The following is a 27499-nucleotide window of genomic DNA, read 5'->3' on the forward strand; positions in this document are numbered from 1 at the left end:
AATATTAGGGGATTCTTTATCCGCTTCCCAAAAACGTTGTTAAAACATTTTCCATAAACAGTTTCCACATGCTTTGTTATCACATAGAAATACGAATGCCACGAAGCCTCTTCCTTATTACGTCTCACAGACACCGGGCTGAGGACAGAGATCCGACAGCTCCCACCTCTCACAGGACAAGCCCTCGCATCCCTGTTAGTAACAAAAACTAACACCCCCAAAAATCATCTGGCTGCAGTTTGGGATGAGGCTCCTCCGGGACAGCGGGTGCCCGTTGCTCCCTCGCCACCCCCTTGGCTCGGCCCTGCTCCCGGCTACGGGGAGGATTCCGGGGCTCCCCAAGCAGCTCCGGGCCGCTCCCTCCCGGGGATGCCTCGGCGGGGCAGAGCCCAAGGAAGCCGCCGCCGGGAGGAGCTCGGGCGGGGAGGGAGAGCCGAGGGGAGCCGAGCGCTCAAGGGACTGCCTCGATGGGCTTGAAAAATCACTGCAGCAGCGGCGGCGGCGGCGGGCAAGGGGGAGATGCAGTCCCTGTGCTGTGCTGCCACGCCGCTCTCCCCGCCTCTCCCCGCCGGCTCCGGCAGCGCCCCCGGCACCGCCCGAGCCTCTGCCCCCGAGCCCGGCTCCAAACTTTTGCCGCCTCCCGCTCCCTCCCCCGGGCTGTGACGGAGCCCCGGGCTCAGCGGTGAGCGCTGGCGGGGAAGCCCCAGCGCCGACAGGCAGCCGGCGGCGTTCGGCGGAGCATCCCGGGGAGGGGGAGCCGGCGGGGCGGGCAGGGAGGGAAGCGGGCAGGGCGGAGGTGGAGGCATGTTTCCCTGCTGAGGGAGCCGGGACTCGCAGAGCGCTGGGTTTTCCAGACCACCCTTTCCCCTCCCCACCCGCCCATCTCCCTGCCTCCCCACCCCCCCTAACCCCCCTCCTTCCTCTCTGCCTTCCCTCCCTCTTTCCCTCCCTCCCCTCCAGAATTAAAGTTGGGACAGTCGCGCTCCGGGGATGGGTGCGAGCCAACGCCTCTGCTGCCGGCTCGCTCTGCTCCCTCCCCAGGTCGCCCGGAGCCCGCGCCCCCGCCCGCCCGCCCAGGAGGGATGCTGCTCCGGGAGCTGCTGGGGCTGCTCCGCTGCTGCTGGCCCTCCCTGCTGCTGCACTGTGCTCTCCACCCGCTCTGGGGCTCCTTTCAGGTAGGGTCGCCCGAGTCTGACCACCAGGGGCGGGGGGCGGCAGGCAGAGCCCCGGCGGTACCCCCGGCAGCGGGGTCAGGGGCTGCTGCTGCAGGCGGAGTTGGGGGGGGTCGCGCAGGCAGCCCCGGGGCAGGCAGAGCTGTTGCTCTCCTCGGCGCCGTGTCCCCCGGTTCGGCGGCTGCGGGACGGGGTGTGTGAGGGCCCAGCGGCCCCCGGCAGCGCTGAGCTCGCCGTGGTCTGAGCAAGATGTAGTTGACTTTCTTCGGCGCGCCGGCAGCCGGAGGGTTTGTAAGCGCGTTTTGCTGTAGGTGGCAAGATGCACAGAAAGCAGTGTACGGAGTGCAGCTCCAGCAGTCTAATTTTGGTAATATTTTGGCGTGGGCTTTCGATTCTGATGGCGAATTGAGGATTCTCGGGGTGAAGGGCTGAATCAGCTTTTGCCAACTCCGAGGCTGTGATGTTGTGTGACCTTGATTGTAATGTGGGGTGACCAGCAAGACGGACTAGAAGGAATTAGGATACAGTGAGGGAGAGCTCCCATCCTGTTCGGAGAATCGGAACGGCAGCAAAGCTCAACTCAAATGCGTCACTTTGATATTTTAAAGTTTATTTATAACCTGTGTCTTCAGAGGAGTGATTGATGAGCCAGCCAAGTGCTGTTCAAGAACAGAACAATTGCAATTTTTTTCCTGGAGAAAACATAGTGGAGATTCCACGTTTTCTACACCATGTTCTAAACTTAGTGACTCCCAAGAGATTAAACAGAGATGTTTGCTTTAGCATCTTGTCTCTTGCCATGAATGACAAAGAGGATTTTTTTCTCTTTACAAATTAAAATACACAAAAATGCAACAAAAACAACCTCCTTTAAGCCAATGCCCTCGTTATAAAAATCTCTGCTATTGCTACCCTCCAGCTGTTCTGCTCAAGCATTCAGGTAGCTAAGCATAAGTTAAAACCATACCTGCATTTTTAAAGGAACCACAGTTGTGTAAAAAGAGATGCCTTCTGAAACCTCTCCCCTGTAATCATTAAGTCAATCAAGCAGACCAAAAATAAGTGCATAAATCTACTACTGGTAAACTACACACGTGATCTAACCCAATCTTTCAAAAATAATTGTGTTTGTAAGAACTGAAACAGTCTCTGAGAAATTCAAAAGCCAAGTGGCCCAGCCTTTCCTTGCAATAATCTCTTTTATTATCCCATTCTTCATCCATACTTGTGCTATTACCTGCTGTTCTGTGTAAAGACAAGCAATAAATCTGCTCATACTCAAAGTTTTTTTCCAGTTCTCCCAAAACTAGGATGTACCTAAGGTTTCCATCAGCAGAAACCAATGGGAAGAGCAGGAGTGGAGTGCTCACTGACGTGTAACCCAAACTCCCTTATGTTGGAATGCCTCCCATAACTCCTTTCCCTATGTTGTGTCATAATCCTTGCTTTTATCTTCAAAGTCTCACAAGTCATATTCTTCTCAACGAATGCAGTAGTGCCCAATCATGTGGCTCCCATGCTCCATCTATAGCAGCCATCCAGTTTTCTCACATCTCTTCTCCCAACCCCTCGTCATCGATTCATCCATGTGATAACTTGTGTGGCACGGCCTTTCCTCTCACATCTTTGCATTTCCTCCTCTGGCCCTGCCTTGAGGCACTTAAGAGAATCAGTTAGATGCTAATCAGAGGAGAGGCATTTATCTTATATTAAAAAGAAAAAAAACCAAAACAACAAACTCAACCAAAAAATAAACCAAAACAAAGCCCACAAGCTTTGCTGATTAGCATTGTAGCCAGCACTGTGACAAAAAGGAAAGGATGATTCTATCTGAGGCTTTTGACGTAATTAAAAAAAAGAGCAGTAAGTGTCGTGATAAATAGCAGGGTCGTATTTTTTCTGGTTTCATAAACATGGATCTGGATTAACTCTGATGTGAATTATGCAGAGCTGTCCTGGGATTTACGCAGTGATGTTGAGATCTCATATCTGCAGACTGCTTCCAAGAGACAAATCTCCTGCCACATCAGCAGGCTTTTAGAGGTGCCTTTTCAGTCAACTGCATTTTTCTTTTTAAGCTTTCCTCCTTTTACCTGATTCAAAAAGTCATAAGAGGGCCACCCTCCAGAGACTGTATTAATCCTCTTTTCCCATCCCACTCTGTAGAGCATGCTCGTGGACTGCTGCAAGCCCATGGGACTCTACTGAAATACTAAACAGCTCAGACCACATGCAGATTTATTCTTCCACTCTATGCAAAGCAGGACTAGGACCACTATATCTGAAGGAAATATTGGATTAAAAAGAAGTGCAATCTGATCATGAACTTCAGCGAGAGACTGCAAAAGGAAACCACCAGTTACCACTTTCTGTTTTCTTTTCCCTGGACATTTGTGGATCAGATTTTAATTTCCATTAATATTTAAAAACCTGGGTCTTTTTTGCAAAGCATGTTCATATCAAATGCCCAGATCCATAAAGTAAACTCTGTCTTCAGAACAGTGCAAAAAATGCATTAGCTTGAAGTCCAGGCGATGTATAGAGCCAAAACAGCCAGCTTCTGAGTGTGTTAAGAAAGCCTTATGCCAAACAGCAACCAAGTTTTAGACCAAGGAGATGTGTTCATGGCACCTCCAGCACCAGAAGGAATGGCTGGAATGTGCAGAAGCAAGAACTAGGGAGCAAGTCCTGTGTGATCTGTCTCTGCAGATGACCCTTTGCCAAGGAAACTTCTGTTCTATGAACTGCCTGGCAGCCCAGCAGGTGTCCAGTTAATCATTATCTGGAAAGTGCTTCCAAAGCCATTCTGGGTCCATGGCAGTGTCCAGAAATAAAAACAAGCAGTGAAATTTGAGGCTGGACTTGAATTAGCAGACCTGGCCAGAGGCTGTTTAAATGTGTCTTTTTTTCATCTGCCACCTCCTGTAAAGGCAGCTTACCTTGAATTGTAGACAGTAAGAAAGAAACATGGAGTAATTTATTTCATCATCTTCTGCCAGAACAAGATCATTCCCTAAAGCATATTTTCTAGTGATTTGTTCTGCTTACCTTTAGAAGACACAAGTAATAGCCTTCATTCCTTTCATAAGACTAATAGACATCAACAGTGAGGTTTTTTTCTTGAAAAGTAGCCAAATAGATTTTCTGTTTTTCTTAGTTCTATTTTGCTACTGTTAGTAAATATTCTTGCAGCAGTCCTTGACTTTTTCTCTCCTCCTTGAGGCCCTCAATCTCAATGTGGGTCTTTCCTTTGCTTGCCAAATCTCAGCCAAATTATCGTATCTTTGTAAATTTAAAGTAACCCTCTAAGACAAACCCCTGGCAAAGTAGTATCTGTGTTCCTAAAGGTATCTATTAACAACCAGACATTTTACTGAGTTACAAGAGAAGGGAAACAAGTAGATGATAAAGTCCATGCTTTTAAATGTCAGTTCTTTCCCTACCATTTAAAACGATTGTGGGGAATTTTGATAAAGGTTCAAATCAAGATTTTTGTTCTAGAAATTATATTTTTAAAGTACACAGGATCAAAGAGTGACTGAACATGCATAGGGGTCTGCAAAGTAATTTAGAAAAGTGTCTACTACACTCTATTACCATCCTAAGGTAGGACAGCCTCCAGGGATTTAAAAGCAGTCAATAATACTAAAAAAAGACAGATCAAGCCTTTGGTTCTGGTTGATATTAAGTTAGAGCAATAAGTCATTGTTGCTTTTCCATACCAGCACTATCTTCAGACTTAAATACACAAAGCTGCTTCTGGTCTGCAAATGAAGCTGGCTCCAAGTCTGCTCAATGTTAGTCCTCCCTGTCTCTATCCTCTCCCATTGTACAGGCAAGATCGTAGCAAGCTGTATGATACAGCTACCAGGGAGTTAAGCAGGGGATGGTAATTGTAGCTAGGAGTTAGTAGCTGCTTCCTAATCAGTTTCTGGGACAGTGGAGAGACCTTTCCTTCTCTCTGTCAGCACAGTCAATGCTGCCATGCCAGTACAACTAGGAGGTACCCCAGCTATGGCGCTGCGAGCACATGGGGTGGGTACTCTTCCTACAGGGTTCCTCTTGGAACAGTCCCCAGCACACCAACCCAGCCTTTGATGAGCATTGGAAAAGCTGAAATGGCACAGAGGAGATTCTGCTGCCTGTGATCACTTGAAAAATAAATAATCCTGCTTAGCAGACAGATTTATTACCAGTCATGAGGGATAATAAAGCCAAGTCGCTTTGATTCATTAGAGCATTTGGAGAGTTTGTGTAGGTTCCTGGAAGCTGTCTGGGATGGTCTTAAACCACCCTCTTACTGTTACCTGATGGTGAAGGGGAAAGTTGGAAAGCACTTGTGCTGAGTTTGTTTTTCACTGTGTTTGGTAATAGATTTTGACAAGCTGTTCAAAGAACTGAGCCTTCTGACTTGTGCTGTGCTGAGCTGTCCCTTCCAACTCAGCCGCACAGTCTTCTCTATTCTTTTCCACCCTCTCTATAATATTTAATCAACAAAGCCCTACCTCCGTTTCCCTGAGGCCAGAGTAATGCATCTTTCTGCATTTAGAAACCTCCTACACATGGGCACATCCCTTGTGCAGTGATGTTGTTTTAATTAGCCGTGTCTTTCTTTTTGGCCAGAAATATATGAAATGACTGTGCACAGCTTTCCTGCAGCCAAGAGGCAGCTCAGCACCCTTGGTGCCCAACTGGGTAGTGGGAGAGGATGGTTGAGCTGTGGGTAAGGGTTGAAAGGGAGAGGAGGCAGACTGTGCCTGGAGCTGGCAGGGCAAGGAAGGTAAAGCTTGGGCAGCAGAGAGGAGGGCGAAGAAGACAACCGTGAGTGACTCTGGGGATAGGCAGGGAAGCAGAAGAGGTTCACCTAACACAGGTCAGAAAGCATGGCATGAGATGTATATGAGATCTTTGTAATGACCAACATATCATGGAAAAGATATAGTTAAAGATGATTATGTTAAGCCAAAACTATTAGGACAATAACCTGTCCAAGATCAAACTGTAGAAGGGAACAGTTAAATGGTAGCATAACCCTTAGCTTCAGCAATACACAGGTCTATCCCCGGTGGTCTCCTGTCTCCTAATCCTACATGCAAAGTGCTCCTTAGATAACATAATTGTTTATCTTTTAGGCTTTGTGTCCTTAAAAATATATCCAGTGTTTTCTATCTGACTGTTATTCCATTCAGAAAGAACTGACTTAGAGACCTCTGAAATTAAAACCTCTCAAAAGCTCCTGAGATGTTTATCAAAATTCCTTTTCATAAGGGACTTAGTTCTCTTCATTTCAAAGCATTGGACTGGGAATTTTACTGAATATTCCATAAATCCCTAGTCATGTAAATTTAACTGATTGTAAGATAAATATGCTGTTAATAAAGTGCCCTTGTCATGATTGTCATGTCCATTGTATTGGATTGATTGCATATCAGTACTGGTTAAATCATTGTCCATAGCCAAGTGATGCCTACATTTGAGTTCTGCAAGACCTGCATCTGAGTTCTACCGTGCCCCTTCTTCAGCATTATTTTTAGCTGACAGCTGCCTGTTATAGAGCCTCCAAGCCACAGTCTAACATTTACATTTTGACCATGTCATTGATGGGTCCAAATCTGAGTAAATTTTGGCTCCCTCTCCTCTTGGTGCAAAGTGGAACACTGTGAAATACGCTCTAAATATCAAAGAGAGGCTGGCAAAGCAAAGGATCGATCTTTGGCTTTTAGCTATTCCATAAGGAAAATTAAAATAATCCTGACCCTAACTGCCATGTAATTTTTATTGGCTCTCTTTGGCTTGCAGCAATGACCCTGTGAGTAAAGTATGCTGCTAGATGGCTTTCCTAAGGAAAGAAGCCTTACGCAATCATAGTGTCTGCCACTACCCACCTTCTCATTACCCTGTAATGACTCAGAAACCAGACAGACAGTTTCAACCAAACTTGACAGAAGGAAAGAGTTCTTGAAGATACTGTGTTAAGTGAAAAATAAAAAAATGGGGACCATGTAGGTAAGAGACCTTCTTGTAGTGGCCTTAGTGAGGCACACAAGCTTAGTTCTCACTACAGTCTGAGGTGCCATTCAGGTATTTAAATCAAAGAAACACATTCACAGAAAATCAGTTTTCACTGTTTCTGCTGCTCATGAGATGATGTATTTCTTCACAGATCACTCGGGGTGAACCCCAGAAGTCATGTTCCAAGCCTGTAGAAGAGAAAGTCACAGAGAGCTGCCAGGAAATTTGCCAGTGCAGGCCACCTCCACCATTACCACCGCCTCCTCCACCCCCACCGCCCCCCAGGTTGCTGGTGGTGCCAAGTAAGTAACTGCTGGTATGGTTGTGGTGCACTGGGGGAGGACAAAGCAACAGGGACACCTGGAGAGATGGAAGGAGAAAGGATACAGGAGAGGGCACAGTTAGCTCGTTTGTCATTTTCCACTTAGCAAATGGAGGAAAAATTGTTCTCAGTAGAGATGGAGATCTGTTGTCTGTTCAATGAATAATGCCTGGCTTTTGGAGGAAAGCCAGAGAAATTCCCTTGTTTCATTGTATTATATATTAGTCCCTAGCTTTAAATGGTTCCCTAATGCCCTAGCCCCAGGAAATGCTTTTCTGCACAGTTGTTGCATTGTGCTTCCCCTTGAGGTACGTGACCTCCTGTTTCACAGGTATGCAGCTTAGAGGTCCGGGTGTTCCAAGACAAATTAATTTATAAGCAAGCAACAATTTAAAGCACTCTGCCTAGACCTACAGGTTTGGCTGTGTTCAAGACATTGAAGCTTTTCTGGTTTACCATAGCACTGGTTTCACTGGTTTTAAACTGCTTTCAACTGAACTAAAGTCAGAATCACACATCAGGAGTCAATGGCAGGTGAGCAGCGTTCCATCTAGTGCACACACAAAGACTCATCCATTTCTCCTCATACAAATCAGTTCTCCCAGGCCTTATCCAGCCCTTCCCCCAAGGGAAAAGAAATCATTAGGTAGCATCATTTGGCTGTTAGTCTTTATCAGTGCCATCCCCAGACATGCAGAAGACATGAAGAAGCAGCCTTCTGCACAGCTCTTAGCTGGGCAGGGAACGGGCAGAATTTTGCGGTGTGTTTTCTGCCAGAAGCGTACTTTGTACTTGTGCCACGCTGCAGAAATTTAAGACAAAGGCAGGGGTAGAAAAAAGTGAAACACTTGGGAAAGGAATTACAAAGACAGCTTGGAAAGGAGAGATGAAGGTTTTTATTAGCAGGAAAAATCTCTTTCAGTGTTCAAAAAAATGTCATAGGCAGTAATATTGAAAATTCCCTTGATCATTGTCTCACAGTCAGAAAATAAAGCACTTTGCCACTTTGTTTTCTTGTGCCTGGGGTACCCTATTGGCCTGAGGGAACTGCTCCTTCCCACAAATGAAAGGGCAGAGCTGCCTGGGCAGAGGGGCCAGCCCGGCTGCTCTGCTGTGCTTGGAGGAGGGCACTGCTGCCAGGCTGTGTCCCCTCCCTAGGCAGCCATCAGGCAGCTGGTCTGTGTGTGGGGATTTGTCTCCTGTGGAGTGGGAAGGAAGTCATATCAGGGAAAAAAAGAAGCCTGTCACCGAGTGGAAAAAGAAGAAAGCAAAATCAAATGGGCCTGTGACTGGGATAGCCTGATGCTTACTCAGGCTAGAATGCCAGGTGCTAACCCAGTTCTACAAATGAGCTATATAAATCCAGATGACTAATATTTAAACAAGCTATTTCATTTCAAATGCAATTAAAAAAAAAATAGATTACACATCCTTTCACCAGTAAGCTCTGGAGTAGCAATCAAGTGCCTCATCTTGAAAGATGCTTTCATTATTATCAGCTGTCTAGGCACTGTGATTTAGCCCACATGTACAGCAATACCCACCCCTGTGAGAATGAGCAAGCCTTGTGGTTGAATATTGATGTTATAGACACCACTTTTAAACAGCATTCAGGGGAGGGTGGTTTAGGGGACAAGACAAGCTATATTAAGTGGCTGACGCTGGACTTGCACTTTGCACTTTTAAAGTAATTAAAGTTAAGTGCTGGAAAGACCTCTGCAAAACAGCAGGTCAGGAACTTCAAGTTTTATATCTTTGCAAGGTCCAGTGTCTCCACCATGAAGCACTAAATAAAGATGCCAGCATTGCTCTCTGGGCTTTGTGAGCCACAGGAGGCTGCAGTCTGCTAGGCACAGTCTTTAAAAACTTTTTTTACAATCAAAATGAGCATTGTTGGAGGGTTAGATCATCTTTGCATCCTTCTAAAATACCTATTGTGGTTTGGGCCTGATGATTAAAGCCAATAGATACAAAAATTCCATCCATCCAATTACTACAGACACTGACAGCTCAGTTATCTGCTAAATGAAGGTACCTCATGCTTTTTTGACAGATACTGCCTGGTATCCAGCTGCTGCTAGGGAAAAGCAGAGGACACTCTTTCTGTCCTCTCCATCAATCCCACCCGAATGTTTTGCAAACACGTAGTATCTTAGGGTCATTTGGGTTGGAAAAGCCCTTTAAGATCATCAGGTCCAACTGGTAGCCTAACACTACCCAAGTCTACCACTAAACCATATACTTAAACACCATGTCTATATGTCTCTTTGATGCCTACTTGTATGCATGGCATGGCACTGGGTAGCTGTTTTGTGAGCAGCCAAATCAATCCTTGAAATGTTTTTATTAAATTTGAAGGCAACTGAGGAATTTCAAGAATAATTACAGTGTATTTAGTGTCTCTTTAGACATTCTTATATTGACAGGCTGATCCATCGACAAATCTTTAGCTCTGCTTCCTGCAGGTAGATTCATACAAAATTTCTTAAATGTTGTGAGTTCCAGAAGTCACATATAAATACTTGTGTAAGTGTTGTGTTGACTCTGAGGAAGGATAAGCTAATTCCCTCTACAGAAAAAGAGTAGCATCACAAACAACTTAGCAGCCAGTCTAAATACATGAGCAGTCGTAGAAGCACCAGCTTTCCAGGCTTTAGGAGGCACCTGACTATTAAGTCACATCTTTATGTGTGGGGTGTGTCTCAGTGCAACCCAAGGTAGCATCATTCACTCAACAATAAGAATATGGGAAATTGAATTAGGTCATGTGCCCCAAATATTTCCAAACATGGATAAAAATGTTATTTGCTGATGAATACACAGAATACCTCTGAACTCCAGGCCCCCAGGAAGTTAGAAGTAACTGGGACTGCAGGGTCTGTGGGACAAAGCGATGGGGACTATCAGGAGACATGGTCACTGTGCCAGTTGTGGTTCCTCCAGACAGTCTGGCATGTTAATGTTCCTGCAGCTACTCTCCTTATCCAAGGAGCAGCTTGTTCTTTATCCCATGCCTAGAAAACTGCACATTGATGAAGTGAAGGGAAAGCTCATGAGGCTCTGAGGGGCCTAAGGCCAACTAATTTTAGATGCTGACAGCAAAGAAAGGAGGAACTTTCAATGAAATTGTGTTCCCTAGGAGTGGCTGTAACGATCTGAAGGAGACAGAGATGCTCAGAACCTGCCCTTTAATTAACTGTTTCTTTTTTTTTCCCCATCTGTTTTTCTCCTTGTCTCTGGATTTCAGCCAGGACTGAGGCAAGGTGGATGGAGTGTGTACTTGTTTAGGCAGCATTTCTAACCCAGCTATACAGACCCATGAGATCAAGCTAGTTCAAATGATGTTGACCTTTCAAAATCTAATACACTGCTGTTGGCAACCCTTGAATACTTTGTGAGCACACAGGTTTCTCCAGGGGCGTTGCAAAGAAGAAAGGACTTTAGAAGCTAGGCTTTCAGAAGGGGAAACAGTTAAAGCTAGCTACATGCTGCAGTCAGTATCAGTTTTAAAGTGAGTAAGATTGGAGGATAAAGCATTTCAGAAGTGACTTCTTCAAAATGGTCTAAGGAAGAGAAAGGTTGCTCAGCATGAACTCCTCTCTTTCTGGTTAGCAAGGGTGAGGAGTCCATGGTACTGCCATCCTCTCTCAGAGTGATGGAAGTCAGACATTGCTTCAGTCAAAATTTAGAAGAGGAAACTTAAAAACAGATTTTATCTGAGATCATTACAAGCTGTACTCTAAGTACAAACTTATTACAAGCTGAATCTGGATACATGAACCAACCTCTGACTCATTGGACACTTGCACACAGGTAAACAGTGAGGTCTTTACAGCTCCTGACCTCAGTGAAAGTTTGCCTCGAGCTATCAGTGAGATAAAGAACAATCGAGTCAGAGCAAAGCCAAATTTGATGACATCACTGCAGAGGACTCTAATCTTTAGGCTGTAATTGTATGATTTTGTTTTTCAAGGTGAAATGTTTTCCTCTGTCTTTGGAGATAGTGCATCTAATTAATTAATTATTTGGACTGGTGAAAATGCCAAAATAAAAATGACCAACTGCAGGAAAGGCACATCTTTTTGGCAATTATTTGAGCACAGATGTATAGCTTAATTTCACAAAGTGTGCAGGTTTCCTTCAGTGCAAGAAAGAAAGCTAAGGACATCCAGCTCTTTTAGGACAGATGGTCACAATGTGTATATATAGGCAGGAGTCTGAAATACAGGAACAGTTGGTAACTTCTTAAACTTGGAGAGGGTTTTGAAGCAATTAAAATTTGCAGATTTGGCTTGCTGACTGTTAACAACATAGCCTTTCACAACAGAAGCTTGTTATAGAAATAAAAATAAAAAATCTGTGGCTGTGGGACATAGAAAAATAAAAAATCAGTTTTCCTTAGGCTTTTCTACAACCTTAATCCTTGCAGCATAATGGCCAGCATGACCCAGTGTGGATCTGGAGAATGAGCTTGAGGCTCATGCTGAGCAGTGTCTCCTCATGGCCATTCAAGCAGGAGAGCAGAGCATGGTCCTGCTGCTCACCACATCACTTCTTATACTACTTTGGTTCAGATGTTGATGTGCTTATGTACACAATGCCAAAAGGGCCTTTGACCTTGGCAGAGATCTCTGATTTTGCTCCTGGAGCTAAAGAGAAGTTCTGATTACAAAACTGAATGGAAATCCTCCTGGAGGCCACCACATTTTTTAAACCATGAGGTGCTTGAGAATTTGCTTCAGGCGCTCTGATATACCTTCTGCAATATGGGCTGAGCATCTCAGAGAGCTCTGACTTTAAGATTCCATTTGGGATGACATTTTGTCTTATGAGTACTTTGCACATTTCCAAAAATGCACCACAAGTGCAATTCTGACACTAAAGGCTCAGCTGGTGGGACCAGCCCTTACCTACAGTCCTTCTGCCACAAAGACTTCTTCTGAGTAGTCTGGATGTACTTGGACAGGATTCTGGGATTAATTTATCCCAAATGCTAATGCCTGAAGGATTTGTTAGCAAGGAGATGAACATTTTTTTGTTTATCACTATCAGGAAGATGTTTTCATCCATACTTCATACAACATAGAAATTACCAAAACTGAGCAGTGATGGAAAAGAACTACAGTAGCACCAAAAGAGGAGGGGGCACATCAACTCCTACATCAAAACATTTATGGTAATGACAGCTACTGTGAGAGAATATTGTGTTACCACAAGTCTGGTCTAGACAGTGATTTTTTTTAAATGCAAGCAGAATGCTAAAACAGGGAAGCCCTTTCAGTTTTGGTAACACAGCTGTCATACTGTGAATTACAGAATCATGTGTGAGAGCATTGTTTATAATTTACAAAGCAAAAGCAAAATTCAATTCTTGTCCTCTCCTAGCCACACTTTCATTTTGCTGGAGGACTGTGACTCTAAGAACTGGCAGCAGGATTTTGAGGCTTTTAAATCTAAATTGAAATCCAGCCCTGCAGGCTGGAGTCTTAGGTGATGGTACATCAGACTCTAGCCCATCATGTTTTTTTCACATCACAGACACTACCTTCTCTGTTAACACAGTGAACAAAATCATTAATCACCCAAGATAGGAGTAAGGCAGAATTCACCCACCTGAATCAGAAATGCATCAATTAGATTTTCTGCCTCAAACTGCAGGCACCTGTGATTTTATCAATGAAGACAAAAGACTTCAAGACCCTGATTTTTTTTTTGCATTTAGCACAGTTGTTTATGGCATAGGGGTGAAAAGTTACAAGTCCTCATCTCCCAGCTGAAATGTGAAAATTATTTAGGGTGAGGAGATTTCTTAAGCAGTAATCAAATATGAAGTGTGAAGTAGTTTGAACGTCTGGGATGTTATTTTAAGTCTGAAGAGCTGGATTAATGACTAGAAAGCAGGTAAGACTGGAAAGGTTCATGCTAATACTTTGATTAAAGGATTCTGCTATCACTTATGCACCTCACATCTCCTTGTATTGTGCTCTTGTAAACTTTCTATCTTTGTAAAACACGGGTTAATCAGGCTATCAATCACAGCTTCCATTATTTTTCCAATTCAGAGTTTTTCCCTACAAAAAACTCTGAAATCTTTTGTCAAGTCTAATTTTTATTTAGGCAAGTGATGAATCTTTTCCCTGCTCTGGGACCTTGAAGATTTGTTTTGAATTTTTCATGCAGTAATAAATCCACATTATGGAAAAATCCACTCTCTTGAACATGCACCAGTTCATACATTTTGAAGTATTTAAAAGTAAGAGCTACAGGCCAGATTTGTTATCTATAGATTAAAAGTATTGTCTAATTTTGAAAAAGGAAGCATTAGATCTGATCCTGCAGCAAAACAGTCGTTTCTACTCTGAGACACATACTCCAGCAGCCTGATTTATTTATTTTTTAAGCAAAAGGAGCTGGCTATGCTTAAGACATCAGTTCCCTATGTGGCATGGCAGTCCATTTGTACCTGCCTGCCATTTCACTGATTAAGAAGATAACAAACCATCAGTGAAGTTATGATGGGTTGGAGGCTGCTGATTTACAAGTAGTTGTATGTTCTGCCTGTGCCAGCAGGAGTTGGGCCTCATCTACACAAGTCAGAAGTAAACCCTTCGTTGGCACAAGCTGTTCTAGCAGGGAAGGCTAACAGCTGACCTTACTAAAGGAGACCCACAGAAGTTTATGCTCTTGTAATGGTTTTGTGTAGTTTCTTTGTTGTGAACATGCCGTAAAGGTGTTGCACTGCCTGTGTAATTGTAATTCAAGGGTAATTTTGTAGTTGATAGAGCAGGTCAAGGAAGCAGCAGTCTGAACCTTTGGGATGTTACTCCAAAGTGACTATATAGTCTCCATTAATGTAGTATGAACATAGGTTAATAACGAATGCCACTGCCAAAAACTGCCATTAATAATTATGCAAGCTGATTTAACACTACCACTAGTAAATAATTTCACACTATAGCCACATATACATGGTAGCAAATTGTGAATTCCTAGTTGTTATTGAAATTAATGATTTTATAATTTTGAACTGTTTTTTAAATGAGGCTGATATTTCATCAGTTCATTGGTTAGAAAATACTTTACACAAAAGTATGTTCCAAAAATATGTCAATGCTGTTATTAAACTGGACTTTTACCAATGCAGCAGATTCTGCTGGGTCACCCCTGGATGTTTTCCTTTCCTTTTGGAAAGAAATCTTATTTCCTAGCTGTTATCAAAGGAAATTACTATCAATGGAGAAAAGGGAGGGTTTGGTTTAACCCTGGGTTTGCTCTATCTGCCAACCACTGTGGGCTCCAGAAGGGAGTGAGGCTGAGCAGCATCTCTGCAGAAGCTGCCCTACCTGTGCAGGTACAGACTTCTGTATAAAGCCTGAGGAAAGTGCAGATAGCAACAATTAATTAATTTGCTTGCTTTTGTGACTATAAGATAGCCTTTGCCTTGCCTTTTAGCTTTAGAGAGTTAGAAATGCACTCTGGGGGCTGATTGAGGACTTTGTCTTGGGCCTTTGGCATGGCAAAATTGCTTGATCTCTTAATGTGATGTAATTGCCATTTAAAGTATTCTATATGAACACTGCATAAAATTTATCTGTTTATAAATGCAATTTAATTTTATTAGGATTAAATTTACCCCTGGTTTGGAAGGCATTCCGCACTTCAGTTCCATTTTACTCTGGGTGGTTCATCACTTTAATTTCCCTTAAGTTGAACCTGATGCAATTTGGAAAAGGATCTTGAGTGCACTAGGTATGGGAAATATTAATTGGTATCTTCAGGGACATTTTTGAGCAATATCTGTACCCTTTACTTCCAGCAATTATTGAGCCATTGAAGTCATACAAGGAAAAAACTGTGTCATATCAAACCAGTGGATTATGTTTATATAGATGTCATACACTAACAGAAGTATCTGCTATATACTCAGCCAACTACTCCCCAAAAACTTGGACATACCACTTGCAGTATGGCTTTTTTTGTAAAGGAACCATCTGTACTTACCAAACTAAAATATATATCTATTGCAGTCACTCTCTAGTGACTCAGTACAGTATCTGAATCCCCAACATGCAAACTATTAATTCTTCAAAGATGGACACTAACTGGTGCATTAGAAACTACTGCTACTAACACATTAGCAAATATTTCAAGTATTTCCAAGTCTGCCACAGTCTGTGTTTGGAAATTCAGTCTGCAGACAGTTGAAGGTAGTTTTGTATCTGTGTTCCCTGAAAGGGAACGAATTTTGAGAAAGTTTCAACTCTTAAGTTGTGGGGCTTGTCTAATCTTTGTTTTTAACTGGAGGTTTCTGAGCTCTTTAAAAATCTACTAAAGGATCTAAGAGTTAGTATCTTCATCCTACCAGTAGCACTGAATTTTACTTACATTTCATAGTCTGTGGCTTTGATGGTACTACTCACGTGAATATCTGAAGAAGTTGTGCAGATCTGGACCTTAATTTAATTTATATATACAACATTGTACCAGTAATATCTGTCATCTTTCTATGGGATTAAGTATGCCAACCCTGAGGTTACCTTATTAGTAATTTTCTGACAAAAGACTGATCAGCATTGCAAGAGCTTAGACTTCTGGAATCATATTTCAGCTATTTGAATTTCAGTCTATATCATCCCTCCTTTGAAGTCCTGTTCATTGCAAGAGCTGCAAGATGGATGAACTTTTGAAAGACCTGATGGTGACATACTGTGTCTCCTGCAAAGGAGACATCTTGCCTACCCTGCAGGAAACCATGAAAAGAGAGTCCAGGATGCTGCTTCTCCCTCTGCCATTGACCTGCCAGGAGATCTCAAGGAAGTCAGCTACGCTACCAGCCACTCAGTTATCCTATCTGAAACGTAGATATTTCTTTTGCAGCTATAAACTTTGGATTTTAGACTAATGGATGTCAAGAACTGAAGATTATTATTGCCTTTAGGCTCAAAAGGGAACAGTAATTGCTACAGAATTATCAGCTATATCCTGTTCTAACACTCACTGAAGAAGATGCAGCTCTCTGACTTTGCCCCTTGGCAGTCACTGCAGTGATCCCCTCTGCAACTGCACTGCCCTATGCAGGAGCCCCTCTCCCTGAAATACCTGGAAGTTGGGAGGAGCCCTTCTGCCCCAAAAGAGCCTCTTAAACAGCCTGAAAGAAAGCCAGCTTGATTGAGGGAGGCAGCTGTCCAGAAACCTCATTTGGATCTTAGTGCAATGAATCTGGGACATGATGTTTTTTATATGTTGAAGGAGAAAAGCTCTGTGGTAAAATCCATCCTTGTCCCAGAAAGTTCCAGTGTGGACATAATCCTTTACCTCTTTCACCTCTGCTTTTATCCGATGGCAAATTTCTTGGGGCCTGGTGCTGTAAGCCTGCAAGCAAAGGTAACCCTTTTCCCAAGAAGCTTGAAAACATCTCCATATATCTGATTGATACCAGCAAACCTCCTCCTGCTCACAGTGAAGTTGTTTACACCTGTACCAAGCTCTGGGGGCCTCTAACACCAAATGCCAAAACAGAACCTTCTGGTTCTTTTTCCACCTTGTTACCAGATGCAGTGAGGCTCACACTGTGGGATGGTCAACTGGGTCCTTGCAGAAGTGGCCACAGGGCCATGTACACACTGGCAGGGGACAGGCCGCAGTCCCCACTTGTCTGCAAGTCTGATGGTTTAACAGCTACTACAGGTGTTAAGTTCATCCTTTAAAAGTGTTGGGAGTTCACTTGTCCCTGTGTATCAGACTGGTTTTCACTTCTCTAGGAAACCTGCACCAGCAAAAGCAGAATGGGGGAGGGACACATACAGATATCTGTGTGCTTGTATGTGTGTGTGGGTGTGTGCTTGTTGAATGCTGATGGAAATGCTGCTTTGCTTTCTGGTGTCAGACCACCGAAATAGCAAAGGCAGGCTTAGCATGAATCTCCAATGTTTTCAGGCCTCTTTTCTCCAGGATGAACTTTTCAGTGCTAGAAGATGATGGAGTCCCACGGTCTGCTGGGGCAAGCAGATGATCCTCAGCACTGATCTTCCTTGCTGAAGAATAGCTGGTGCTCTCCCTGTACATCACTTGCTGCTGGAGAGCCAGGCTGTGTGTTTGTGCAACGAAGTGGATGGTACTGTGCTGGCTCATCTCTGTGCCTTTCAGTGGTGCCTCTGTTCAAAAGAACTGAGAATTACTGTCCCCCAGGTCAGTGTCGTGCTGCTGTTGTTCTGCTGTAGACCAGGGCCTTGCTGCTGTGTTTGTTTGAATCGGTAGTTGATGGGAAGGTCAGGGAAAACAGCTGGTTCTTACAGAAATAAAGATTAAGTACTTATAAATTTACCTTATTAGGGAATTGGGAAAGGAGTAAGAACAGTGATGACGTGCAGCCGTATTTTGCACATTTTATCCCTATATCTTGCAACAATTTGAAAAGCTGGGATTACTGTCCTCATCCTGGAGAAGGAGAATCAGAGGCTGGGGTGAAGATCTTTCCAAAAGAACCCAACAAGCAAGGAGGAGAGCTGAGGCTGGAACCTCTGTCCTGAGAGGAATTTCTGACCTCTACCCACGGTGACACTGCCTGAAGAGAGATTCAAACCTCTATCACATGTCTCAGAATATTAAAAGAGCTTGTATATATACATTTAGCATCAAGTTAAAGCATCCTGCTTCTCTGAGTGCTCAAAACCTCTGGAAATCAGGTCACCTTCTGAAGTAAATTCCAGGGTACTAATTTATCTGCAGATTTTCAGGCAGTTATGACCTATTCTTAGAGGCACCAGATACCCACTAATCTGGGCTCACTCAAGTGATGGCTCTCAGAGGAGGCAGTCCTCAGGACTATCTGGTGTTTCACTTGGACTATCTTCGAGCTCCCCAGCCTGGTGCTGATCCAGGTTGCAGAGAACAGGGAAAAATGTGACGGTGCCCATGAGGCTCTCTGGAATGACTGTGTTGCTGCGAGGAGGAGGCTGCCTTGCAAGGCACAGGCTTCAGTTCTCATTTGCTCAGGACAGAAACCAATACTGTGTGATTTAATCAGGGTAAAAACAATCACATCCTTCTTGCTAAGAGAGAATCAGATGGCGAGGGAAAAACTCATCGAGAGACTGCTGGTTGTAAAAACATGTGACAAAGTCAGATCAGAGGGCAGTGACTGACGTGACTGTCCATTGTTAAGATAAATGCCAGAGCTGAGTGCTAAGACAGAAGCTAGCTATGACATAATCTACTTAAAAGCCTTTTTTCCACAAGGCCTTTAAATGCTGCTGCTTCTCCAGACCACGCTTTAAAGAACAAATTCTCCCTCTGTGCTCTGTAACCCCGCTGTCCTCCAAAAGACCTTGGCAGCTAAAACCATGTTTTGCTCCCCTTTGCAGGGCCATTCCTCAGTTCTGGAGAGCCCCATCAGCTTCACCAACAACCCAGCTGTATTAGGGCCAGCAGATCTGGCCCTCAGCCTTATGGTCATTTGAAGCACAGACTTCCCCTCCGTGCATTTTTGGTACTTCTCTGAATGCTCTGCTGTCTTTATCATCATCATCCTTCATAAGCACATGAAACAGAGGAAATACTTTTCCTCTGCAGCTGTACAAAACCAATACAGATTATCCCACATGCTTAGCATTGGCCCTTCCTAGGACATCCCACCTTATTTCTGAGCATCACCTCTGGCTGCACAGAGCTCTTGGGCGCAGCATTACTGTGGCACCTTGAGGCAGAGGTCTGGTGCCAGCCTGAGAAGTCAGCAGGGCAGTTTGCTGCTTCCACCCTTGTCATGTAGTTACAGCCAAATCCAGTGTTTGATCTACTCACAAGAAGGAGGCAACATGATCCAGAGGGTAGGGCTGGCTTGAAGCCAAAAGACATTTTGTTTCCTGGCTGTTCACTGAGCTGCGGTGACTTTGTACAAGCTGCTTCCTCACACTGTGCTTCACTTAAGCCTGGATGATCATACTTTTGTCTGCTATTATTTTTATTTTGGTCCTGATGATGTGTCCATTTTCTAAAGGACTCTCAAGTCTGTTGGGGAAAAGTGGCTGCATGAGACCTATCAAGAGAGCACAACAGCATGGGGCTTTAGTGAAATCCACCTCAAAACCCAAATCTAAATATCTGCTGGTTCAGTAACATCTATAGCTTAGATCTTGGGCAACAGAATGAAAACTGTCACATCCATCTCCTCTCTTTTCCACTGGCTGTATCTCAGCTCAGGTTTTTTCACCAGTGGATCCAGTCCCGTTTCTTGCAATGAGCCATGCACTCCTCTGTCACCCATGACCTTCATAAAACTCCTGCAGAACTGCCCTTTTCTTCCTCCTGCAATTTCCAGTCTTCAAAACTAAGTACAAAACTGAGCGTGTTTCTTGTTTCAGAGGGGAAGTATTTTCAGAAAGGGGAGAAAACTAAGGAGATGAGGGAACTGAGAGTATAAAATAACAGCATCTACAGTATAAAAGGTGTGGGGGAGGGAATTTCTCCAGCATCATCCCACACATGTTTTTATTATAGCAGAAGTTCCCGCTGCGTAGTGATCACAGTATCCTCCTTAAAAGTGTAGTAGGAACATATGCACTGAGCAGCTGCATGTTATAAACTTGTCTGCAACATAACGTGGTAAATAGAAGTATCATCTGCTACAGGAATAGATGATTTCCACTAGTGTTATTTAACCTAGCTACTCCAGGGAGGCAATAAATCAGGACAGGCTTTCTGCTGAGAACACCACTATTGCCTGGTAGTAGTTGTTTATCCAGCTAAGCTCATGGAACTCTGGAGATATTTACAAGCAACAGGAATTGCACAGATCTATAAGGAAATAAAATCTAAAAAAAAAAAAAAAAAAGATTTGCTTCAGAATTAGGTGATGGTTATTTTATGTCAGTGTGTTACACATCCTGTACAGTTACAGCCATGCTCCAGAGGTGAGGTTGCTGAATAGGGATATTGCAGCTCTAAAGCAGTTCTTTGGTCTTTCCTTGATGGGTAATGTCTTCCTCCTGTGCCTGTTCTCTGTGGCAGGATCTCAGCAAATGCATCCAACAGAGCAGCTTCCTGGGTCACTGCTCTTCAGAGACTATGATAATCCAAACCTTTCTGTCATGTTCGGATTTAGTGGAGATGAACCTGCCCCAAGTGGACTTCATCTGTTATTAAATCTGTCATCCGTTCCTGCTTTACATTTCTGCTGCATTGGCCCAGTCCCTCAAGTTAATGATGGCTGTTAATAGATCTGGCTTTCTGTGTTGCCCATCCTGTGCCCTTTTCCCCCCTGACTCTCTGAACAGCGTGTCCATCATTTTGAGCAGAACAGCCCTGGAAAGCTAGGGTGCTGTGGCAATCTCTTATTTTGTTGTATTTGGTGGATTTGATCTACTTAACACTGCTTTAGTGTTTTGAGTTTGCTTTGATCCTTTGGAGCTCACTTTGCTTCTGTTTATCAGGGAAAGGAAGCAGCAGCAGGGCTGGGACCATTGTCCCAGCAGCTGCAATGCCAAAGCACCTCCGTGGCAGATATTCAAAATCCCTCTCCATATTTAACTAGTTATGAAGTGTTCTGGGAGTCTTTTCATATACGGTGACATCTGAAATCACATCTAGACCTCTCCATATAGTCTAGGCTTGTTCTGCATCCCACTGTGATAATCAATGTAGGAACCAATGGCTTCTTTCTGTCTTGCAAATGGAGATGCCAACATGCAACTTCTGTGAATATATCAAAATAAGGCAAAGAGTGAAAATGAGACTAGAAGCCAAAACCCTGCCTTAAGCAGCAGATCAAGAGATCTCTAAAATATGAGATGTCCAGAGGTTGCTAGAAACACATTGCCTCCATCTCCAGTTCCATCCAAGACTGATAAAACACTTGAGGCCCTTGGAATATGAGCCTGCCTTCAAAAAAAAAAACCAACCTTATTTCCTAGTGTGCTAATTAAAAATGCGTGGCTGATCCAGGCAGTCCTGTAATGGTGAGAGGCGTGCTGCAGGAATGAAGATGGCACAAGTTAGCCTCTTGTGAGTATGCACTATTAAAAGCAGGCAGATTTCTCATAAAAATTTACTGTGCCAGTGCTCTTGGCCTTTCTGCAAGAACAGGAATAAAAGCAGAAAGAAAAGCAATGATCAGTTATTATTTATTTTGAAGTTATTGCTGTTGTAGAGAGGTGAGGGGAGTCACTGTCACCCTTCCACGTCACATCAGCACACACTCACTGCCTGCTCAGGACTGAGCCTGTGAGCAGGTTGACACACTCAGACCTCAGCCAGAGACACCTCCCTGGGGACTGCATATAGGAGCAGGGGTCACTGCCTCCCTTAGCTATTTTCCAGCTCAGCCCTGTGTTTGTTTTGCTTTGGGTTTGTTTCATTTTGCTTTGCTTTGGTTTGTTTTATTCTGCTCTGCGTTGATTTGCTGGGCTGGCTGATGGGTGAGAGCCTGTGGAAAGGGATGCCCAGACACAGGCTCCCTGCCTCAGCATCACTGCCGTGGGCTGTGTAGAGGCAGCAGCTCAGCCCAGCATGACCCCCACTTAATGGTGAAGCACTTAATGATGGACATGGTGGTGTTCCTTTCTAATATCCCAGCATTCCCATGAGGACAGTGATTAGCCTACAACCCATACTGCAGTGGAAAGAAATAACCCTAAATTACAGGAGTACTGGATTTCAAAATCTGAGCTTTATAAAGCCATGATCACTAAAGATAACCTGAGGGTGTGTCCAAGGATTCCAAGTCCTGTTTCTATATTCTGTTGCAGGCAGTACAAGTATGTGTCACTTTTATAACATAAGCAAAACCATTGAATGCTTAATCTACAGCTGCATCACTGCTTTGTTTTTTGTTTTATATTTTTGGCTTTCTTTAGCACCTCAGGGTGATTTTGAGAGTGACCCACTGTGAGACTTGCTAAAAAGAAATCAAAGACTTCTTTGTGATTTTATGGAAACTTCGTTTCCAGTGGCACAGTCTATTTTTGTGCCTGGACATTGAGGGAGCCCCCTATGGCTGAGCTCATCTCTCCTGGTACGCACATTTCTGGCTTGAGCCATGTGTGTTCGGATACCTGCTAACATTAGAACTGGAGCTGTGTCTTTATGCTGAGCCTTCAAAACAAATTTGGTCCAAGAAAGCAAATGTGTGAGGTTTTTATGGTGCTAAAATATTTTGCAGGATGCCTTTGCTATAAACGTACTTTTTCATGAATATGTTTTCAAAAAGTTGGGTCCAGCCACCCAGTTTAGGTCTGAAATGGATCTGTTGATTCATTGTATTTATTTAGGCCTGGTGCTGTTGGGAACAGGAGAAGGTTTTGGCCCTCTAGGAGTAACCCTAACCAATATTTGTACTTCATAAATTTTAAGGCCAGAAGTAAAAAGGTGCTTATGTGGACTTGCTGGAAACAGCATTTTCTTTGCTTGCTTAATTTTTATGCTGAGTCCAATCTCTGGCAGAATTTCAGATTCATTTAGGAAAATTTTCATTTAGGAGAAATTTAGGAATTTTCATTTAGGAAAAATAAAGTCTACCTTGAATTAAATTTTTCAGCAAACTAGTCCACCAGATCTAATAGACTATCACAATGGATAATTACCCTTAATGATAATAATTATCTTATTTCCAATCTAAATGTGCTTAGTCTTCACTTGTAGTGGAGTACATTCCTCAGTCATTTCCATAGCCTACTACTGTCCATCACCATATTTTGGGGAAGATGGGGGAATCACTGTTAAAAACCACAGCCTCTCAGCAGTGACTTCCCATTTATAGCTACATTTTGAGACATACCAGTTCTCTGGCTTTTAACTCAATTTATGTGTGCGATACCAAGCATGTAGCTTTATAGTTCTGTATCCCAAGCATCTTGTGGAATTAAGTCAAATGTCATACTAAAGCCTAAAGTTATGACACTGGCACTAATATATCTATTTACCAAACAAACAATATCCCTAGATAATACCTGGCTAGTCAAGGTTTGTTTTCCTAAGCCTGTGCTACTTAATATGATTTATTTTAATAATAATAGTATCATTTGTTTTGATAGTTTATTAATTGAATGAGCTCTTCATTATTTGTCAGGGTTTCTGTCAGGATGAAAGGCTGTGCTTGCTTAGCTCACCCCACTTATGTTCTTTAAAATGTCTTTCCACCTCATGGTGTGTTCATTGTACAGAACGGGGCTTAGGAGGAAAAGCACATTTTACTCAATTTGGTTTGCACTGTGAAAATCACTCTTTGAAACCAGTGTAGAGCAGCCAGTAATGAGTCAAACCAGGAGAGCATCATTCTCTGAGCAGCTGAAGCTGCTCATGTGAGACTGACAGTGGGTGCTGAGGGGGCAAAGACTGTGGCCAGGGTAGCCAGTCCACAGTTCTTGGTAGCCCCACAGTGATGATGAAGGGAATCTCTGTGCCCAGAAATGTCTTCAACTACTCACATACACCCCTGCTATTGACAGCAGTATGTGGCTTGTTTCTTTATGTGACGAGGATAGGGATTCTGAAAAAAGGATTCTGATTTGGTTCTAAAAGCATATATCTTTTGGGGGTTTATAAGGGTTTGGAAGAGATGGTACAAGGAAGGAAGGAACCGTCAGAACTGAAGCATTTTCCTGAATTTCATCAAAGGTTTTGCAAAACAATGAAAGAACTGGACATTGTCACTGTCACATGTAGTGTGGGATGTCTCCTGTTCTGTTTACTATAGCAATTTCAGTATTAGGAGCAGGATTTAGGACCCATATCTTCCCTCTTCCACAAAGTGCAGAAGAAATGCATTGCTATTCCGTGAGAAGGGTCACAGTTGAAAGAGGTGGATGTGGGTGTCCCCACCCCAGGATAATTTCTGGTCATTGAGGGCATGACACATGCAGGCTCAGCCCCTCCCAGGTGCAACCTGGTGATGAGCTGGGGTCTGCCACCCAGGCACAGGATGAAGAGTCTCCCCAGCCTTTGGCTGCCCCAAGGAGCAAAGCTGTGAGCTCCAGCCCAAGGGGACAGAGACATCAGCAGCTCTCTAATGTCAGGACCTACCAAAAGGCACCTCTGTAAGGACTTGGGCTTCCTGGGCATCTTGCTGGCTCTTTGAGAAGTACCCCTCAGGGCTGACTTTCCCAGCCACACACAGAGGCATCCAAGCAGGCCAGGCTTGGGCATCCCATCAGCATAAGTGGATTAAAAGCAGTTCTGCTCTTCTTCAAGAGGTAATTGTGAGGAGAAATATGTTAAGGATGTAGAAATGCCACAATAATGAGGGCTATGTGAGTGCATACTAACAAAAGCAGAAAAGTGCACACAACCAGGGGTTAATTGGAAAAAAGTGGATGTTTCTAAGGAATACAATATTAGCTAGCTCTGTGATAGTAAGGGGCAGAAACAGAAAAGATTTGTAAAGCTGTATAAACCCACCAGCTACTAAGAAATAGGCTTTGATAGCTCCCAGTGTGATTTCCCATACTTCTTTCTTGAGTGCCTAGTCTGGACCAGTGGGGAAAGGATTTGAGCCAGGTGGCTTATGGGTCACCTTCACATCAGCACTTCTTATTAACCTGTCCTAATATGTACATACAAGGTTTTAGGAGTCCTATTCACTATTCAGTCCCACAGATCTGTGCATTTTCCATGTAAAAACACTGTGAAAAACCATGAAGGAGCACGGTGCACAGATACGTGACCAAGTTCTGTCTGTGCCATTTGTCTGCGTCATGTGTTGTGCTAAGGATCAACCCAGTCTCACCATCTCACTTTACAACTAGTTTCCTTGATCCTGCCTTTGAAAAGAACAAGGACTAGATAAGGGTAGCCATACTATCCTGTTTTTCATTATTTCATCTAATTTTACATGGCATCTGTTGATGGATGTGTTTCCTTTGATTTCACTGGAATCTTTTGTATTTGTTAAGCTAATACCAGAGAGGTGGAGTTGACCCTGAGACTTCCTGCTTCTTAGTGCAAACATATTGGCATCTTTGAAAAGCCCTCAGTTGTGGAATCTTAGATAATAACAGCATTGAAAACTTGCAGAGAATACTAAAAATATAAGATGTTTCACAACACAATAAGTAGTTCTATCCCCCACTGAAAACTGGCTTTTGCAGCTAACATAGCCACAAGGTAGAAAGTAAGTTGCTGAGGTAGTCTGGGAGGTTACACATTGTCAAAAGAGGAGTTAGGAACCACTACTTCTTCAAATATCTTGATTTTTCGGCTTTATTTTACCCTCCCATAGGAAAACAAACAAGAAAACCCACCACCAAACAAACATAAAACCCCACCCTCACATTTCATGTATGGACAATAAATTGAAGGTAATATTTGCTAGACAAGTAGGGTCAGAGCAATAGCATGTTTTTAAGGCTTATGCATGGGAGAAAGATAGGCCCTCTTATGTGGCACCAGATCCTGACCTGCCTATAAATTAACAGTCTATTTGGTTTATTATTTTCGTTTCTTCTTAAAGTTTTTTACTTAGTCTTTTTCTGCAGATTTATTGGGGTGAATGTTGCTAATTCTTCTGTAGATCGTGCAACTGGAAAATATTTTCTCAGTTATTGTGCATGTCTTTTTCTAATCAAACACAGGAGGTACGGGAGATATCAGATCACAATAAATGATGCAGGTGTGATATTTTAACTTGTGCAGATATTTGTTATGTGTGTAACAGAAAGTCCATAATGTAGTCTAATGTCATTAGACTCAAAAAAGCACCTTCTGCTATATTTAGTTTTCTCCCCTCCTTAACTAAGCATGCAGCTGCAGATCGTCCTGCTGACTGAGTTTACACAGTTGTGCACATTGCATTAAGTGTGTTTTGTCCCCTCTGTGGTACGAAGGCACTGCTCAAGGCATTGCTCACCACCTTTTGGAATTAGGTCCTCTCAAAGAATGGGAAAAAAAAGTATGACCCTTCTGATGCTTGTTTTGAGTGGTACTTACACAGAAAATTCTAGTCCTAAATTAAGTAAGAAAAATGTAACAATAGCTCCTTGTATTTTCACAAGTTTACATTTCTTAGTGTTAATATTTCTTAACTTCGGTAGTCACAATTCAAAGACCATGTAACAGGAAAGAAGTTTGTCAACTGTAGTCCTCTAAAAGCAGTTAGTAAATGTAATGAGATCACTGCTCCTTTTAAACAAATCCCCCTTCCTTGCTTCAAGGTTACAATGACAGCAGCTGCAACACTGATTGGTAGGCACTCCTGTGGCTCCCCAATAAACCTCCCCTCGTGGGATTTGAAAGCCTCCACTTCTCAGCATAGCATTGCTCTAAAGCTGAATCTGGTGCAGGAGGAGATGGCAAATGCAGAAGGAGGAGAGGGGATCCAGAGGTGGTAGAGCTGAGCTTTTCTTCTTCCTACTTAGCATGTGGACAGTACTGACATACAGAACATGGTCATGTGGGGACCATGACAAGAAATATCCACTACCAAACAGAGAAGTCTGTTGCTTAGGTAAAAAAAAAAAAGAGGTTCCTAAATGTGAAATAACCTCTGTGGCCCTGGCATAGTTTTGTTGCATGGGTTACTGAAGTGTATGTGATTATATACTGCTTATTTGGGAGAACTCATGTATTTTTCCACACTTCTTTTACAGCTCCCAAGTCTACATTTTGTCCCACTGAAGATACCTGGTGGCCAGGCCTGGTTATTATCATTGCAGTATGCTGCGCCACACTAGTGTTCCTCTTGGTAGTTGTCATCATTTGCTACAAAGCCATAAAAAGGTAAGATTCCAGATGCTTTACCTGTGCTTAGGGCAATGCAACCCCACAAAAGTTGACCCAAGACTTGACTGACGTGTTTTGTTGAAAAGCATCCTGAAGGCAACATGCATCCTGAAGTAGATGTGTGTTCATTGGAAGGTCACTGTAGGTTCTGCATCTTGCCTGTGTAAAGGATGAAGTTTAGTGCAGCATCATGGGCATAAGAAGGATCAAAACAAGAAATGGGAGAGGGTTACAATGTTCAGATTAATATGAACTCCCCAAAGTCCAATTGCAGCAGGCTGCTGGG

At 43.4% G+C, this 27499-nt stretch overlaps 1 protein-coding gene across 2 annotated transcripts in view; it reads left to right on the forward strand.

Moving 5' to 3' along the window:
* The first annotated feature begins 658 nt into the window (after positions 1 to 658).
* The window catches only part of PRIMA1 (proline rich membrane anchor 1), a 49534-nt gene continuing 22693 nt past the window's right edge, over positions 659 to 27499 (forward strand). Inside the window, exons 1-3 of one of the 2 annotated variants that reach the window (XR_011726238.1) lie at positions 659 to 1175; positions 7336 to 7486; positions 27081 to 27210. Coding sequence is in view for 1 of the 2 variants with exons in the window: in XM_071745717.1 (XP_071601818.1) it covers positions 1083 to 1175; positions 7336 to 7486; positions 27081 to 27210 (374 nt within the window). In the remaining variant the exon portion in view is untranslated. The remainder of the gene's footprint in view (positions 1176 to 7335; positions 7487 to 27080; positions 27211 to 27499) is intronic. The other variant, XM_071745717.1, reaches the window with a different exon arrangement.

Source organism: Heliangelus exortis, chromosome 5 (assembly GCF_036169615.1).
Source record: "Heliangelus exortis chromosome 5, bHelExo1.hap1, whole genome shotgun sequence".
In the NCBI taxonomy this organism is placed as follows: Eukaryota; Metazoa; Chordata; class Aves; order Apodiformes; family Trochilidae; genus Heliangelus; species Heliangelus exortis.